Source organism: Pongo abelii, chromosome 7 (assembly GCF_028885655.2).
Source record: "Pongo abelii isolate AG06213 chromosome 7, NHGRI_mPonAbe1-v2.0_pri, whole genome shotgun sequence".
Lineage (NCBI taxonomy): Eukaryota > Metazoa > Chordata > Mammalia > Primates > Hominidae > Pongo > Pongo abelii.
In genome coordinates, this window is record NC_071992.2 from 160,227,067 (window position 1) to 160,242,469 (window position 15,403).

General features: G+C 64.1%; 2 protein-coding genes across 18 annotated transcripts in view; one reads left to right on the plus strand and one right to left on the minus strand.

Moving 5' to 3' along the window:
• Positions 1 to 33: 33 nt before the first annotated feature.
• On the minus strand, positions 34 to 15,277 carry FAM83H (family with sequence similarity 83 member H). 4 transcript variants are annotated; one of them, XM_054519052.2, is made up of 5 exons: positions 14,248 to 15,277; positions 6,719 to 7,180; positions 5,743 to 5,907; positions 5,551 to 5,675; positions 34 to 5,308 (listed from the first exon to the last, which is right to left on the minus strand). In XM_054519052.2, the coding sequence occupies exons 1-5, from the start codon at positions 14,833 to 14,835 to the stop codon at positions 2,473 to 2,475; spliced, it is 4,176 nt and encodes a 1,391-aa protein (XP_054375027.2). In that variant the 5' UTR covers positions 14,836 to 15,277; the 3' UTR covers positions 34 to 2,472. The 4 variants fall into 4 exon arrangements, with proteins under 4 accessions (XP_054375027.2, XP_054375029.2, XP_054375028.2 ...); XM_054519054.2 differs by lacking the exon at positions 14,248 to 15,277 and adding an exon at positions 10,275 to 10,460; XM_054519053.2 differs by lacking the exon at positions 14,248 to 15,277 and adding an exon at positions 8,992 to 10,259.
• Positions 10,556 to 15,403, plus strand: part of IQANK1 (IQ motif and ankyrin repeat containing 1) — a 54,457-nt gene continuing 49,609 nt past the window's right edge. For 8 of the 14 annotated variants that reach the window (XR_008509356.2, XR_008509358.2, XR_008509355.2 and 5 more), the window contains exons 1-2: positions 10,558 to 10,789; positions 12,413 to 12,501. Coding sequence is in view for 9 of the 14 variants with exons in the window: in XM_054519060.2 (XP_054375035.2) it covers positions 12,417 to 12,501 (85 nt within the window). In the remaining 5 variants the exon portion in view is untranslated. Of the gene's footprint in view, positions 10,790 to 12,412; positions 12,502 to 15,403 lie in introns of all 14 variants that reach the window. The other 6 variants (XM_054519057.2, XM_054519058.2, XM_054519055.2 and 3 more) reach the window with 3 other exon arrangements.

Sequence of the window (15,403 nt, forward strand, 5' to 3'; positions counted from 1 at the left end):
GCTGGGCTTGGGAGAAGGTTGGAGGAGGCGGAGGAGGGAGCGGGAGGGCCCGAGGAAGCGGTGAGCCAGTCAGAGACCCAGCCCGGGGGCTTGTTTCCTGAGGGGACTGCCGAGGAAGCTGCTTGTTGAGCTTCAAAAACCCAAGGCGCAGGCCCAGGGTGCTGAACAAGCAGGACAGAGAGGCTGTGGGAGAGGAGGCTGCAGAAAGGCCAGGGGGCTGCAGGGTTGGAGGCTTGGCCTCAGGCTGGGCAGTGTGTGGTGGGGCTGCTGAGTGGAGAATCGCAGGTGGGCGGGCACCCAGGAGTGTGCCTGCACACGGGGCATCGGGGACAGGGACAGGAGAGCAGCGTGAAGTTGGGAGGGCCAAGGTGGCCCTTGGAAGTGGAGCTGGGGGGTCTTGAGTGCCCCCCACAGGGCTGGGTGGTGGGTCCACAGGGGAAATCCGGGAGGCCATGTGGTTAAAGGCTGCAGGATGTAACTGGGCGATTATACACACTGGGGAACGTGCTAGAATATTTTGTGTGTTGTGTTTTATTAACACCAAAATGTGCCACATCATGGTTTAGAAGAGGTGGAGGGTGCAGGCAGGAGGCTCCGAAGGCCCAGGCAGGGCCGCCAGCCTCTGGCCTCTCCATGGACTCCAGTTGGAGAGCCTGTCCGCTCAGTGATACCCCAGGCAGCACCAAGAATAACATGCCCACAAGAACATCATGGCCAAGAGATGCTCAGGCGCATCCCGCTTCCAGGCACCTTTTCCACCTGGCCAGAAGTCCCTGCTGTCATACCTACTTGGGCGGTGGTTTTGGTAACCAGTGGGCTGTCCAGCAGTGAAAGTGGGGTCACTTTCCTTCCTTTCCCAGCTGCTGGAGTCGGAACTGCTGCCTTTGTTTGGCGGCCTTGTTTCTTAAATCAGTTCCCTCTTAGGATTCATTACACACAAAAAAATTAGTTTTTGAAAAGAAATAGGAGAATACAGAAACATGAATTTCACGAGGCTAGCGTCTAACAGTGGGGGCTTTCCACACACGTAGTGCCAAAATGTGTCATTCTGAGTCAATTGCAATTTCTCTCTAGGGGTGAAAAGAGATAAAAGATAAGCCAAGAACCCTGGACAGATTCTTGGTGTTGGTGACAAAGAGGAAAGGACCTGAGAATGGGGCTGGTGGGGAGAGGGGGGTGTCTGCTGGATACCAGGAAGACAAGGACCACTCCCACCTGCAAGGGTGCCCAGGACCTAGCTGAGCTCAGCCTCAGCTGCACCTTGTCCCCTGCCCTCACCTGGCCCCATACTTGTCAAGGATAAGCACTCCACAACCAGCCTTTCTAGCGCCTGGCTTGGGCTGGGCCTGTGCAGGGGGTGCTCATGAGGGCGGGGCCACAGGTTGTCTGGACCATGTTTTATTGTGCTGCAAAGCCCAGTGCCCCCTCCCCACTCTCACCCAGTGCCGGCCAGAGCCTTGCTGGAGGAGACGGCAGACCTGGCCAAGGCGCCCCTTCGGGCTTCCCCGCGTCCGGTTCCCAGAGGCCTGCCCTGTCCAGCTTCCTTGCCACTCCAAGGGGCGTCTTCTGGTCCAGCTCCACCCCACACCCCCCCTTGCAAACTGCCCGCAGCCAGCCCAGTCTTCCTCCACAGCAAGAGACGGGCCTCCAAGAAGGATGCTGGGAGGCAGCAAGTGGGAGACTCCAAGTAGGAAAGGAAGTGAAGCCCTGAGAACGGGGGAGACCCTGAGAGAGGGAAGGAGCAGGGAGGGGGGAGGCCCTGAGAACAGGAGGCCCTGAGGAGGAAAAGGGCCCAGAGAATGGGGAGTTGAGGCACAGAGGCGAGACCCTTGCAAGAGGATAGGGGACTTAGCGGGGTGCACGGCTCATGCCTGTAATCCCCCCACTTTGGGAGGCTGAAGCGGGCGGATCATTTGAGGCCAGGAGTTGGAGACCAGCCTGGCCAACATAGTGAAACCCTGTCTCTACTAAAAATACAAAAACTACCTGGGCGTGGTAGCACACACCTGTAATCCCAGCTACTCAGGAGGCTGAGGCAGGAGAATCGCTGGAACCCGGGAGGCAGAGGTTGCAGTGAGCCCAGACCGCTCAACTGCACTCCAGCCCTAGGTCTCAAAAAAAAAAAAAAAAAGGTGGGGGTGGGGTGGGACTGAGGCACAAAGAGATGGTGGAGCCAGACGCTGCGCCACGCAAGGCTGACGGTGCAGAGATGAAGGTGCTGACGGGAGAAAGGCACTGGTGGCGACGGGATGGAGCCCCAGCGTCGGGGAGGCCAGTGGGCAGAGACGGCAGCTGCCAGGTGAGCCTCCAGTGGAGTGGAGCCGAGGTCTGGCGCACTCAGCCAAGCCCCAAGCGGCTGTGGCCTGACAGTCGCTGCTCAAGCACATGAGCAGTGCTCTCTGTTCCGCGGGGCTTCCGGATGACCGGGGCAGCGATGTGGGCACCCTGGCCAGGGCTGCTAGGCCAGAAGACTCACTTCTTGCCTTTGAACGTGCCCAGGATCTTGGGCACGAACTTGCCCACCTTGCTGTCCCTAGTGCCCTCCTCCGCGGGGCCTTCTCCTGCCCCAGGGCCGCTAGCCTCCTCTTTCTTGCAGAAGACCTCGAAGCGGCTGTACACGCGCTTCTCCTTGCGCATGCTCTCCATGCGGCGCAGCAGCCGATCGCGCTCCTCCGCGCTGGCTGGCAGCGTGCGGCTCAGCCGGCCCTGGGTCCCCAGGCTGTCCGAGCGAAAGATGGCTGAACACTTGTCCTTGTCGGACATATCTGGGGCTAGGACGCCAGCAGCCAGTGGACGGCCTAGCTCGGGGCTGCTGTGGGTCGGGCCGGGGCTCGGGGGAGGGACCGCACGGTGCTTCTGGCCGTGGGCGCTGATCTGCTCCAAAATGGCCTTCGTGTCATCCCGAAGGTTGCTGCTGTACAAGGCGTTGGCCGTGGCTGAGGACAGGCGCGCCCGCGGACCCCGCTCTTCTGTGGCAGCCTCCGTGCTGTCACCCCGGCCCAGTGACAGCCGCCGCGGGCTCTCGGGTTGGCCATTCTCCTGTGGCACTGGGAAGCCACTCTCATCCTCCATGCGCCGCTCGCCCTTGGGGCTCAGCAGCTGCCTAAGACGCAAGGAGCCTTTACGCAAGACTTCCATGGGGCCGCTCGGCCCCTCCTCCGCGGGCCCGGCCTTCGGGGACTCCCCGGAGAAGGTAAGGGTGAGGCTGCCCCTGCGCTCCGGCACGGGGGGCACCGGACTGCTTCTGCGCTCCGGCACGGGGGGCACTGGACTGCCCCTGCGCTCCGGCACGGGGGGCACCGGACTACCCCTGCGCTCGGGGTAGGCTGAGGTGGGGCTCCCTTTCTGCTCGATAAATCCTGTAGTTGGACTTCCTCTTCGAGTGGAAAACCCAGGCGTGGGGCTCCCCTTCCGCTCAGGGTAAGCCGAGGTGGGGCTTCCTTTTGGCTCATTATGGAGCACCTGGTGCGCCCCGGGCCCTTCCAGAGGCAGAGGGCTGTCCAGCCCTTGCGGGGAGGTTGAGTGGCCCTGGGCAGAGAGAAAGCGGGAGGGCAGGCGGTCGGAGCCGCTCCGGCCCAGCGTGTCGAGCAGCTGCGCCGCGGTGAGCGATGCGGCTCCCGGCTGCCGCTCCGCCTCCTGGTGCAGTTGCTGCGCAAAGGAGTCGCGCAGGTCCAGCAGGCAGCTCTCAAGGCTGCGGCGCTCGCCCCCCACGCCACCTGGGGCCGCCACCTCTTCCCGCCACGCCTGGGACACGACGGCCTTGCTGTGGCTGGCAACGGTGATGGCGCCCGCGCCGCCGCCGGGATCACGGGCTGGGCCCTTGTACTTCTCCAGCAGCTCCGACACCTTGGTGGAAGCCGCGGAGCGCACGGCCTCTCCGCCGGGCCCCAGCGTCTCGCTGACCGTCTGCTCCTTGTGCAGCAGCTGCACCTTCTCGGTGGTCGCCGCAGCCCCGGCAGCGCCCTCCGCCTGTGACGTGCTGAAGATGAGCGAGGAGCGCAGCCTGGAGCTGCGCTGGACCAGGGGGTTCAGGCGCGAGCGGAATGAGTCCTGCTTGGCCAGGCCAGGCTCGTCCGGGCCCTCGCGCTCTGGGCCGTTGCCGCCGCTGCCCGAGCCCGGCACCGGGACCTTGGTGGGGAAGGCTGCAGGGACGCGGAAGGCCGAGGGGAGCAGGTCGCCGGCAGGTGCCCGGCCCCCGGGAGCCAGCACGTCGTCTTCGTAAGCCTCCGCTTCCATGGGCGCCGGCAAGCCGTCGTCGCCCCCATCCTCGCCATGGCAGCCGCTCAAGTAGGAGGCCAAGCGCCAGCGCCGCAGCCCGGCCCGCCCCTCGGGCCCGCCCCTGCGCTCCGGCTCCGCCTCGGGAGCGGGGTCTGGGCCGGGTCTCGCCGCTGCCTGGCATGGGAAGCGCTGGGTTAGGTTGGGGCGCAGGGCCCCGCTGGGCTCCAGGCCGCGGGGTCCGGGCCCGAAGGCGGGGTCCGAGCCATGGCGCACCTCGCGGGACGCGCTGGACGGCACGTAGTCCAGCCGCTGGTGCCCGTCGGGTCCGAGCTCCGGGAAGCGCGGCCCGGCGCCCAGGGTGAAGTCATCCGGGTCCGCGAAACCCGCGCGGCCCCCGCGAAGCTTCTCGAACAGGCCCTGCGGGCGCGCCGGTACGAGCTGCGGGTCCCACTGGTACTGCTGCTGGTAGAGCTGGTCGCGGTGGAAGTGGCTGGTCTGGAAGCGGAGGTCGTCGCCGTGGCTGAGGAACGTCTGTCGCGACACCTGCCGCGCGGCCGCGAAGTTCTCCACGGCGCCCGCGCCCTCGGTCGCGAAGCTGTGCCGCTTGAAGGCGTCCATCTCCAGGTGCCGCGCCTGGAAGAAGCCCCGCGCGCCCGCGAGCTCCCCAGCCGGCCCCGCCTCGGCCTCCAGGCGCCGTGAGAGCGGCCGCAGCCCCGCGTGCGGTTCCAGCGCGCCCCCCGGCATCCGCGGCGGCTCCTCCCGGCGGAAGGCCGATAGGAAGTGGCGGTCCGGGTCGAGGAAGGAGGGGAAGCCCAGGCCCTCTTCCCGGGGTGGCGGGAACAGGAGGTGCGCTCGTTTAGGGAAGGAGAAGGGGGTTGGCGTCCCGACCCCAGGGACGCCCACGAGAGGCCCGGCCCCGGCATACGGAGCCAGGGCATAGGCGTCCATGCGGGCCAGGGCCGCGGCCGAGGGCACAAGCGGCTCGGACTGCGCGAAGAGGATGCGGAACTCCTCGTCGAAGCTGGAGACCAGCTCTCCTTGGAACACGTGCGCCAGGCTGCGGTGGATCTTCTCAAAGGACCACATGAAGCTGTGGGGGGTCAGGGCCAGAGTCAAACCGAGCTGGAGCGAGGGCACTGCAGCCCCGTGGGCAGCGGGTGAGGCGGGGAGGACGCAGGGATGTGAGGTCTGCAAGGACCTGGGCCCGGCTAGGCTGTGCAGGGGTCTACAGGACAAGGGCTCCTGGCGAGGAGGGCCCTGGTGTGGAAAGGGGGTGTTGGGGCTACAGGAGGAGGCCCCAGAGAAGGGGGTGAGGGAACCCCGCGGGCGCACCTGTAGCTCCCACTCATCACCACGGCACAGTCCACCAGCAGGAACTTCTCCTTGACGTGGCCCTTGAAGGACTTCCCAGTGCGGCAGTAGTAGGTGGGGCCCGCCACAGTCCGTACACGCAGGAACTGGGGAGGGAGGGGAGTCAGATCTCTCCCACGGGTCCTCCCCAATCTCCCACTCCCGGGAACTCACATCCACGTGGTGCAGGTTGACACGGCACTTGTCGGCCATGTCCAGGAAGTGCTGCGCATTCATCTCATCCAGCAGGATGTAGACTGGGACCCGACGGGCCGCGGCCTCCAGCACTTCGCTGAGTAGGTCCACATCAGTGAACATGTCCATCACCACGGCCACCACCTGCAGGGGCGGGTCAGGAAGGAGAGGAGAGGCCCCAGCTGTCCCCACACCATTGTCCAGCCTCCCCTCCACGCCCGGGAGGCGTCTGGATCACCCACAACCACTGTGAAACTAACTAGTCCATCCTAGGGAGTGGGGCCACGTCTGGGAACATGGGCAGGAAGAAGAGACCAAACAGAAGAGGTGTGGAACGGCTGGCCATAAGAGGGAAACCGAGGCAGGTGTAGGGCAGAGAACCCTGGACGAGGGTGGGCCAGGTTGGGGCACGGCAAGGGCCCCTCAAAATCCCCTCCATCCTACAGACAGCTGAGCTGCCCCCATTCCAGGGCAGCTGTCAGGGCCGAGTCCCAGGCTCCAGTTCTGCCCTGGGACGGGGTTGTTGCCCTGGGCAGGGGAGAAAATCATGGGCCTTTAGCGTCTGGACCTGATGCTTCAGTCGCTATGGTTTAACAGCACCCTCCGCCGTCTGCTAGCTGTTTGGTGAGGGTTAGAAGCCCTCAGCTGGCCAAGGGCCACCGGGCAAGATGAGAGGTAATTATCTGAACAATGAACCCAGGCTGGTAGGGTGCCCACCCATCCCAGAGCCCCCGAGTTTCTGGGCACTGGCCATGACCACATGCAAGCAGACCTGTGCAGAGCCTGCAGCCCCTGATGACCGAGACCTGGCAGCCCTGAAGATCTTTGCCAGGGACCCCCACTCCAGCTGGAGCTCAGGGCTCACCCCACAAGCTGATCATGCTCATGCATCTCCTCCACCCTCGTGCCTCTAGCCCAGGCCCCTCCCCCACTACCCTCAAGCCCAAGATGGCACCTGCTGGGCGGAACGGATCATCCTGCGGGCCTCATCCTTGATGCTGGGGCTGTCGGGGGGCGGTGGCTGCACCAAGGTGGTCACCTCGGTGCCCTGGAAGCCGAAGGTCAGAGGCCAGCCCAGATCAAGCTCAGGCACGGCCTGGTCTGAGTTCACCGGCCAGTATGTACCCGAGGAGCCATCCATGTCCACGTCGAGAAGGCTGCCTTCAGGTGGCTCTCGGGTAACATACTGCGGAGGCCGAAGGTGTCGGCTCACATGTTCCAGCTCTTCAGGGCACAGGAAGTCCGGTGCCCCCTCGGTAGCCAGGAAGCGGCTGTAGGCCTCCGAGCCACCCTCGGCCAGTGCATCCACCGCCAGGCGGTAGTACTCTTTGTAGTGAGGCGGCAGGTACCCGGGTGCCAGCGGGTTGTCCCCCTGCGAGGAGCTCTGAGAGCGACGGGCCATGTTGGGGCCAGGGGCCTGGAGGGGCAGGGAGACACATGACTAGGGGTGGGGCCACTGGGACCCCTCCTACCCTCAAGCATGGACACACTGTGGAAAGGGCTGTCAGTGACTTGGGTAGGCTGGAGTTTAGCCCATGCCCAGGAGGCCTTCCAGGGCACCAGCCGAGCCAGGCTCACAGAGGGCAACCCAGACCCTAGGATGCCCCTAGCTGAGGGGACACTGGCAGAGGGCTGGGGCACAGGTATCCCAGCTCTGTCTCTCCTTTCTTTGGGAGGCTGAGGCAGGAGGACTGCTTGAAGCCAGGAGTTTGAAACCAGCCTGGGCAACACAGCAAGACCCCATCTCTACAAAAAATTTTAAACATTAAGGCAGGCATGGTGGCGTGCATACGTAGTCCCAGCCACTTGGGAAGCTGAGACAGAAGGATTGTTTGAGCCCAGGAGTTGGAGGCTGCTGTGAATTATGATTGTGACACTGTACTCCTGCCTGCGTGACAGAGTGAGACCGCATTGCTACAAAAAATAAAAATAAAACGAACCCCCCCCCCAAAATATTTTGACTGTTGGCTTAAAGACAAACAATCCAGGCTGCATTCATCATTATAATATTCACTTTTTTCTTATTTTAAGACATTCATGGACCCCTGGCACTGTGCCTACTGGACAAGCTGGTGCTGCCCATGCCGCCCATGTGTCTGTCTCTGACTGCCTGGGAGACCGTGGGTAGGTCACTGCACCTCTCTGGCCTACCTCTATTGCACGACAGCTGAGGGTCCGCATGACACCACGCCTAGCCCAAGGTAAGCGCAGCAAACAGGGCTGTGACTACCCTCCTCCTGGAATGGCAGCCTTAAGCCCCACACATAGTCCCGGGCCACACCTCCTCCCCATCCTCAGGGTTTCACAATTGGGTTCCCACAGCCCATTCTATGACTGCCCAGCCCTGGAACACTGACCCCTAGACTCTGTCCCTGTCTACCAGCTCCCCCTTCTTCTCTTGGCCCACCCTTGACCTCTTTCTTGTCACTGTCCCTCTCAGATAAAACCTCTCTGGGCCACAGTCCCTTGGTGCCCACAGGGCCCTGCAGGGCCTGCACTCCATATTGCCCAGATCTGGCTCTCCACTTGCTCAGAGTCCTGTCCCCACCAGCCCCCGTCCAGGGCAGCAGGGACCTTTCTAGGTCCTGGGCTCCCCACCACCATCCATGCTTGGCTGCCCCACAGCCCACTCTGTTCTCCAAAGGGTCCCTGCAGGGGGCCTGGCCTCTCCAGAAAGGTGTCAGATGGGGAGCGCCCAGGGCCCACGCACACAGGGTCACCGAGCTACCTGGGTACCTCTCCCTGGAAGGAGAGCCCTAGGGACCGCTCAGTCCATCCCACTGCTCCTCGGGTTGGGGAGGGAGGCAGGACACCTGTCCCTGCCTAGCACACAGGTTCCTGAATGTTGGCCCTGGCTAGGAAGGTGCCCAGACAGAGGAGCGTGCCCTTGGGCGCCGACAGCATGGATGCCGGCCAGCTGGACTGCAAGGGTGCTAGCCGGAGCCACTTGGCTGAGAATGTTGGGGTCAGAAGGCAGCCGTCCTGCCTGGTGCCCCTGGGGGTGACATAGAGTTGGGACGTGGGAAATACCTGGTGCCACTCAACGGCCCTAGATGCCAACCGGCTTGGGAGAAGCTGTCCCAACGTTTCTTTGTTGGGGCACTGTCCTCATGGTTGACATATAGGGCTGGTTAGGGCACACAGTTCTGGTTGTGCAGGGGCAAATCAAGGCCGACCACATGGGGGTGAGGTGTAGGCCTGTCTGGCTGGGCTGGGGCGCCCACTCACCATTGCCAGCCTGGCTGTAGGGGTGGTGTCTGACCATACAGGGCAGGGGAACAACCCTGCTGATGTTGTTTGAGGGCACTTCCCGACGCTGGGGGGACACTCTAGAAAGGACCCCCACTGTCCCTTTGGATTTCACAGTGTCCAGGCTCCAGGCTGTGTGTAATGGGGGCAGGGACCATCCAGACTGTGGAAGCCTCCGTGGCCAGGAGCCCTCCCAGCAGACACGCCTCGTCCTCACAGGATGATGCCCAGACCTCCAATGGCTTCATTCCTCACATCGTTTCCTTTCATGGGTACGTGTCTCCTGGGCCATGGACGGGGCCGCAGCCACTCCCGAGCCCAAGATGGAGCACCCCAGTGGCCTGCATGCCCACACATTTGCCTACCAAACGTCTGCCCAAGAGAGGGAGGGCGCGGAACCCACCCATGGCCAATGACTCAGCACGAATCCACTCTTCTGCTGCTGACCCCTGACCTCTGACTCGAAGTCAGGGCCCTCAGCTGGCCTTCAAGGACCCCATCCTCTCCACCCTGGCAGGAAGTGGGGTTCCTGAGTATGTGGAAGGAGGACCCCATGGAAGGATCCGGAGTTCCTACACAAAGTGGGGTGAACCTGCGCCAAGTTCTGATGGGCGCAGGAGGGCGCGGAGGCTCTAGGCGGCGGAAAGGTGGGGTGCGGGGGACGGGGCTCACAGACCGGAAGTCGCTCAGTGATAACTTGCGGAGTGGGCACCCCAGCCCCCAACGGGGTCAGTGCACCCTACGAGCTCGCGGCTGCGGCGGCTAGGTGCCCTATCCGCCCACCCCAGCCCAGGAACGTGGGCGCGAGGGGCAGCACTCCCATCACTCGCCCTGCTCGCCACGCGGGGATCCAGGCCGCACCCTGGCCACCCCAGTCCACGGCGGCCCGGGCGGGCGTCCCCAGGGAAGGGTCCAGGCCGTGCCCAGCACGCAGACTCCCGCTAGGCCGCGAGGGCGGGAGCGAGTCTGGACGGCCAGGCAGGCTCGACCCGGATCCCGGGCCCCTTCCCACTCGGCTCTTCTCGGGCCGGCGTCGTGCGGGGGCGCTCGCGTCCATATCCGCACAGCGGCGCCCCCTGTCCGAGCAGCCCCGCCGCCCCGGCCCCGCCCACGCGGCCGCGCTCCACTCCCACCGCCCCTCTCTGGGTCGCGCGGCCCCGGCCCAGGTGTGGGCGCAAGGGTAACCCAAGTGGGACCGCGCCAAGGGTCGCCCGCCCCCCGCCTCGCCCCGCCCCGCTCGGGCCGGGGGAGGGGGGCCCTACCTGGCCAGGTGCGCGGGGTCTCGGCACAGGGGCAGCAGGAGCCGACCGCCGCCCAGCGGCCTCGCGGTCCGGTCGGTCCGGCAGCCACTCCCTGCCGCGGCCCGCCCGGCCTGATTCACGCGCCCGCCCCCGCCCCGCCCGTCGCTCCTGCCTCCTGCCTGCCCGGGCAGCACCTGGGGGCGGGGCAGCCCCACCCGCGGCGCGCCCGCATTCCTACGCCCCGCGCCCGCCGCCAGCCCCAGCCCGCGCCCCGACCCGCCCGTGCCCTGCGGCCGCGCGCCCGGAGACCCCGGCCCAGCGCCGCCGGAGACCGTGAGGCCCCCACTCAAAGACCCCGACCCCCGGGAGCCCAACTGTTGACCCAAGGCTCAAAGTTCCTAGCCTGACCCCTGACCCTCGCCCCGGAAGTCGGGGTGACTCGGAAGTTCCGGCTCAGTCGCTAGGAAACGAGCCAGCCCGACGCCAGGGGCGGAGCTCTGGCCTCCTCGCCGAGTTGGGGGAGGCAGGTGCGACAGGTGAGGACGGTGGGGCGGCATCGAGCCCCGGGCGGGGCCGGGTCTGGGAGCCCCGAGAGCACAGGGGATCCCCTCACCACACACCGGTCTCCCACCGTACCAGCGCCCCACACGTAGAGGGGACCCCGCCCACACAGAGGACCCCCAGACCCCAACCCTCACCACACACACTGATGCCCACAAGTACCTGGGGTCCCCCATTTTTCTCCCTCATCCCCTCATACCGATGCCCACACTTGTAGGGGACTCTGCCGCAGTGACCCCCCATGCACATGCGGACCCCGAATGAGCTGTCCCTCATGTACACCAACCCCCAAGCACAGGAGACTCTTCAGGAAGACAGAAGCCACGAGCACACCGAGTCCTGCCCATGGCAGTCACCCACGAACACGCTGACATCCGCACACCTAGGGAACCCCACCTGCATATGAGATTTCTCAGACACCAACCCCACACACAAACAGGGGATGCCATATTCACACTGACTCTGAGAGCACAGGTGACCTCCCTCACACATACGGAACCCTGTGTACACACAGGGACTCTGCAAAAAGCAAGCCCCAACAGACAAGGGACCCAGTGTGCACACCAAGCCTCACATACCAGACACCCCCCCCATGTACACAGCAACCCCCACACACCACCCCGAGCTGCCCCTGGGTGCTCCAGTCCCCCAGGTCCCCCTCAGGCCCTCACTTAGGGCCCCTCCCCCTCTTAGGGCCTGCCCTACACTGGATCATCTGTCCAAACCACCACCCCTCGCTCCTGCCACTCCCACCCCAACGACTGGCCCTGCCTCAACCCTTTCTGACGATCATCAGTCGCCTTTCTCTTTGTCCCTCTTGCCATGTAATCCTATTTTCTGTTTTTCCCAGTTTCATTTGTTCTTTCCCCAAACACTCAGTGACACCCCACTGGTACCAGCATGCTGGAAACATGGGTGAGGGGGTCAGACCACTGCCCAGACAACTGTGCTGCAGCGGGCGAGGGGCATGGGGCACTGGGGAGGACCCCGACAGGCTGGGGCAGGCAGGAGGAGCCTCCCAGGGAAATGAACTTGGGGGTCAGCTGTGTGGACTAGGGAGAGGGGTATTGCTCCAGGGCCTGACACCACTATCTGCCAGGGCCGGGACCACATAAGGTCTGAGGGTGTGGAGGGGTGAGTGTCTTGGGTGGGCTGGGGAGCAGGCTCGGTTTGGCTGGGTTCCCAGGGCAGTGGAGAGGCATGGAGGCTTCAGCAGAGAGGGCCGTGCTCATGCTTACGGTGAGAACAAAGACTGGCCCACTGGCAACCCAGCAGCTTGGGGCAGTGAGAAGAGTGCTGGACTCCAGATCCTGCGCCCGGCAGGATGGGCTGAGCCTGGGGCGGAGGGGCAGGCAAGCCACGGCCCAGGGGATGGGATGTGGCCAAGTGCTCTTGCCAGGCATCCCGGCTCAAGCTTCTGGGCACACACCCGGGGCGGGCAGGCAGACAGGACACCAGCTGGGAAGCCTCAGGGGAGCCAATATTCCTGCTATCATCCACTCAGTCCCCCATGGTGTGCCCTGTTCCCCACTGCCACTGCCCCTGCCCTCTGCCACTCTGAGCACCCTCTCCCTGGTCCTTCCCTACCCACCCCCCAGGAGAATGGACAGTAAGAAGGGGAAACCCAAAGCTGCAGCTGGGAAGTGGCAGATGCTCCACCCTGGGCCCAAGACGAGAGCCGCTGCTGGTGAGTGCACTCTCTGACCTCCAGAGCACTGTCACCCAGACACTGACCTGTGAGACCTTCTATGTAGCCGCCGAGAGACACCCTCTCTGAGGAGAGCCCTTCTTCCAAGAGTGGCTTTCAGGGGACCTCTGAGTTGGGATTAGGTGTGATTGACTGAGGGTTCAGAGCGCATTCATTCATCTCAGACCTTGAGCCTGAATCTATTTTTTTTTTTTTTTTTTTTTGAGACGGAGTCTCGCTCTTGTCACCCAGTCGAGTACAATGGCGCAATCCCTACTCACTGCAACCTCCGCCTCCTGGGTCCAAGTGAGTCTTGTGCTTCAGCCTCCCGAGTAGCTGGGATTATGGACGTGGGCCACCACACCCTGCTAATTTTTGTATTTTTGTTTTAGTAGAGACAGGGTTTCGCCATGTTGACCAGGCTGGTCTCGAATTCCTGACCTCAGGTGATCCGCCCGCCTCGGCCTCTCAAAGTGCTGGGATTACAGGCTTGAGCCACCATGCCCGGCCAAGCCTGAATCTTATACCCCTGGGGTTGGGGTGGGGGCCTAGGGGTAGCACTCAGATAAGCCCAGCTTTGGAACACATGGAGGTGGGAAGGGGGCAGGAGCCAGTGGGAGGGGCTTAGGTGGCCAAAAATGGATTTTGAAACAGGAGGGTTCAAGTCCAAGTTGGGGATTCTCAGTCTAAGGGGATTCTCAGTCTAAGCGTGTATTCTCTGACTCTCTGCTCCACCTGGGCCGCCCTGTGCTGCCCTCTGCCTGCGGCTTTGCTCCCAGTCACCTTCTCCATAGTCACTTCCAGGTTGGATGGTGACAACTCACCTGGGCTGGGTTTTCCTGTGGGTCAGGAAGGAGACTTCCCCCAGTACCCTCCCCCACCCGACCCCGCCTTCACTGTTGTCACTCCCTTGCCCCAACTCCCAGTTATTCTTTGTGCTGGCTGTGAACACGTTCCAGGCTGCAAATCTGGGGTCCTTCAGCACCCAGGCCTGCACTGGGGTCTGTGATTGCTAAGAGAGCACCCCATCCTGCTCCCCAGACTGCTCCTCTGCTTAGAGTGGGCCTGGCCTAACACCCCTGGATGCCAGAGAGTTCCCAGATTCCTGGGAATCCTGGATTCCCAGGAGCAGGTGGGATGATGGTGACTGCTCCTCCACGCCAGGCTGGGGTTAGATCCTAGTTCCCCAGAATAGCCCCAGCTGCGTCTGAGGCCAGCAGCCCTCCTGGAATGAGGATAATGGGCACAGGCGCCACATGCTGCTTCCGCAATCTCTAGCCCTGAGTACACTGCACTCCAATAAACAGGGGGCAGGGCAGGCGGACCAGCAAGGCAGCCAGGAAACTGGGTTGCGAGGGTAGGGGCTGTGCTCTTCAGTTCTGCTACCTACTGACTGCACACCCAGGCCTTCGCCCTGCACCGCAGCCCATACACTGCCCTGGACAGCTCTGGCCCAGCATGCCTGGGTCTGCTGCAGGGACACCTCTGTCCCTAAACAAGTATCTGCCCTCAGTGCCCGTTTCCACCAAGCATTGGGCCAGCCTGGGCAGGCTTGCTGTCCCTTGGTCTTGCAGTGCCCTGTGTGGTGGGCACCAGCTTCACTTGGCAGATGTGAAGGTGGGCCCACAGATGCCCTGCATCCAGCCTGGCTTCCTGGGCCTCCACAGGCATCCCTAGGTTGCTGCAGTGGCCACCGCACCAACACAGCAGTCCAGGACCCCTCCCGCCACCCCATCCAGGCCTTACCTGGCTTTGGGTTTGCAGTTCTTCAAGGCCCTCATTCCGGAGCTGCTCCAGGGCCACGGCCAGCTGCAGCCCCTCCACATGTACCCAGGCCTGCTCCTCCTGTAGCTGCTGCAGCCACAGCTGCTCCTCCTGTAGCTGCTGCAGCCACAGCTGCTCCTCCCGCCACAGCTGCATCTGCAGCTGGACCTGCTGCCACCGGTCCTCCAGCAGCAGCTGCTCCTGGGCCAGGCACAGCTGGACCTCATGGAGCCTCAGCAGTTCGGGGCCCAGGGCTGGCATGGGGTCCCCTGCTCCACAGCCTTCCATGTGCCCAGCAAGGACCAGCACCAGCTCAGACCCCGGAGCAGCGGCCGGCACCGGTCTCGAGGCTGCCTGTGGCTGCTCTGGCCTGGCCACGCTGGGGTGTCCCTGAGGTGCTGGCTCGATGCTGGTCACGTGCCCTGTAGGGGCCACCCCCGCTTCACCCTGAGGGCCCCCTGAGGTGGGGGGTGGGGGCTCTACCTCAGGGCCCTGCTGCCCAGCTGCCGGCTGGGCCCTGCCTGCCCTCCTGGCCCGGGGTTTGCGAACTCGACTTCGTTTCCCAGACATGGCCCTGGATCCAGTGCCTCCTTCACCAGGTGTCTGCTCCCCAGGGGCCCTGGCTTATGGACCAGCCGGCCTCAGGCCAGCTCAGAGGGCATCCCTGGAGGCCACAGTGGCTGTGTGCTCCCACGCCAGGCTCGGCCCCCTGTTCCAGGTCCTGCCCCTTGCTGGAGCCCACAGCACCGCAGCTTGGGACTCTGGCTCTGCCTATGGGCCTCACTGACCCCACTCGGTGGGGCCGGGCCACACCAGGGAGTTTATAGGGACTCCGCGGCGCGGTGGCTCGCCTGGGCCGAGAGGCTGACTGACGCGCTGACACGGCGGCACAGGGCTTTACAGGCCACCGGCCCTGCTGGCGAGACTGGGAGGGAGGCTGAGAAGCCGGAGGAGGCAGCGCAGCAGCCAGAGCACTGGCTGTGCGCTGTGCGCAGCAACGGGCGTGTCTAGTCCTGCCCTGGGCGGCACCAATGCCCCCTGCCCCCGCCCCCGCCCCATCCCGGCTCCCCCGGTCCCACAGCTGGTCGAGGGAAACTCAAACTGCAGGCCACAGGGCCAGGAGCTGCATCCTGGCTGC

Coding starts and splice junctions, on each gene's coding strand:
- FAM83H (XM_054519052.2), bottom strand. CDS start 14,835: ATGTCTGGGAAACGAAGTCGAGTTCGCAAACCCCGGGCCAGGAGGGCA. Junction 7,181..14,247: donor AACTGCAAACCCAAAGCCAG/GTAAGGCCTGGA, acceptor CTGCCCCTCCAG/GCCCCTGGCCCCAACATGGC. Junction 5,676..5,742: donor TCAACCTGCACCACGTGGAT/GTGAGTTCCCGG, acceptor CTCCCTCCCCAG/TTCCTGCGTGTACGGACTGT.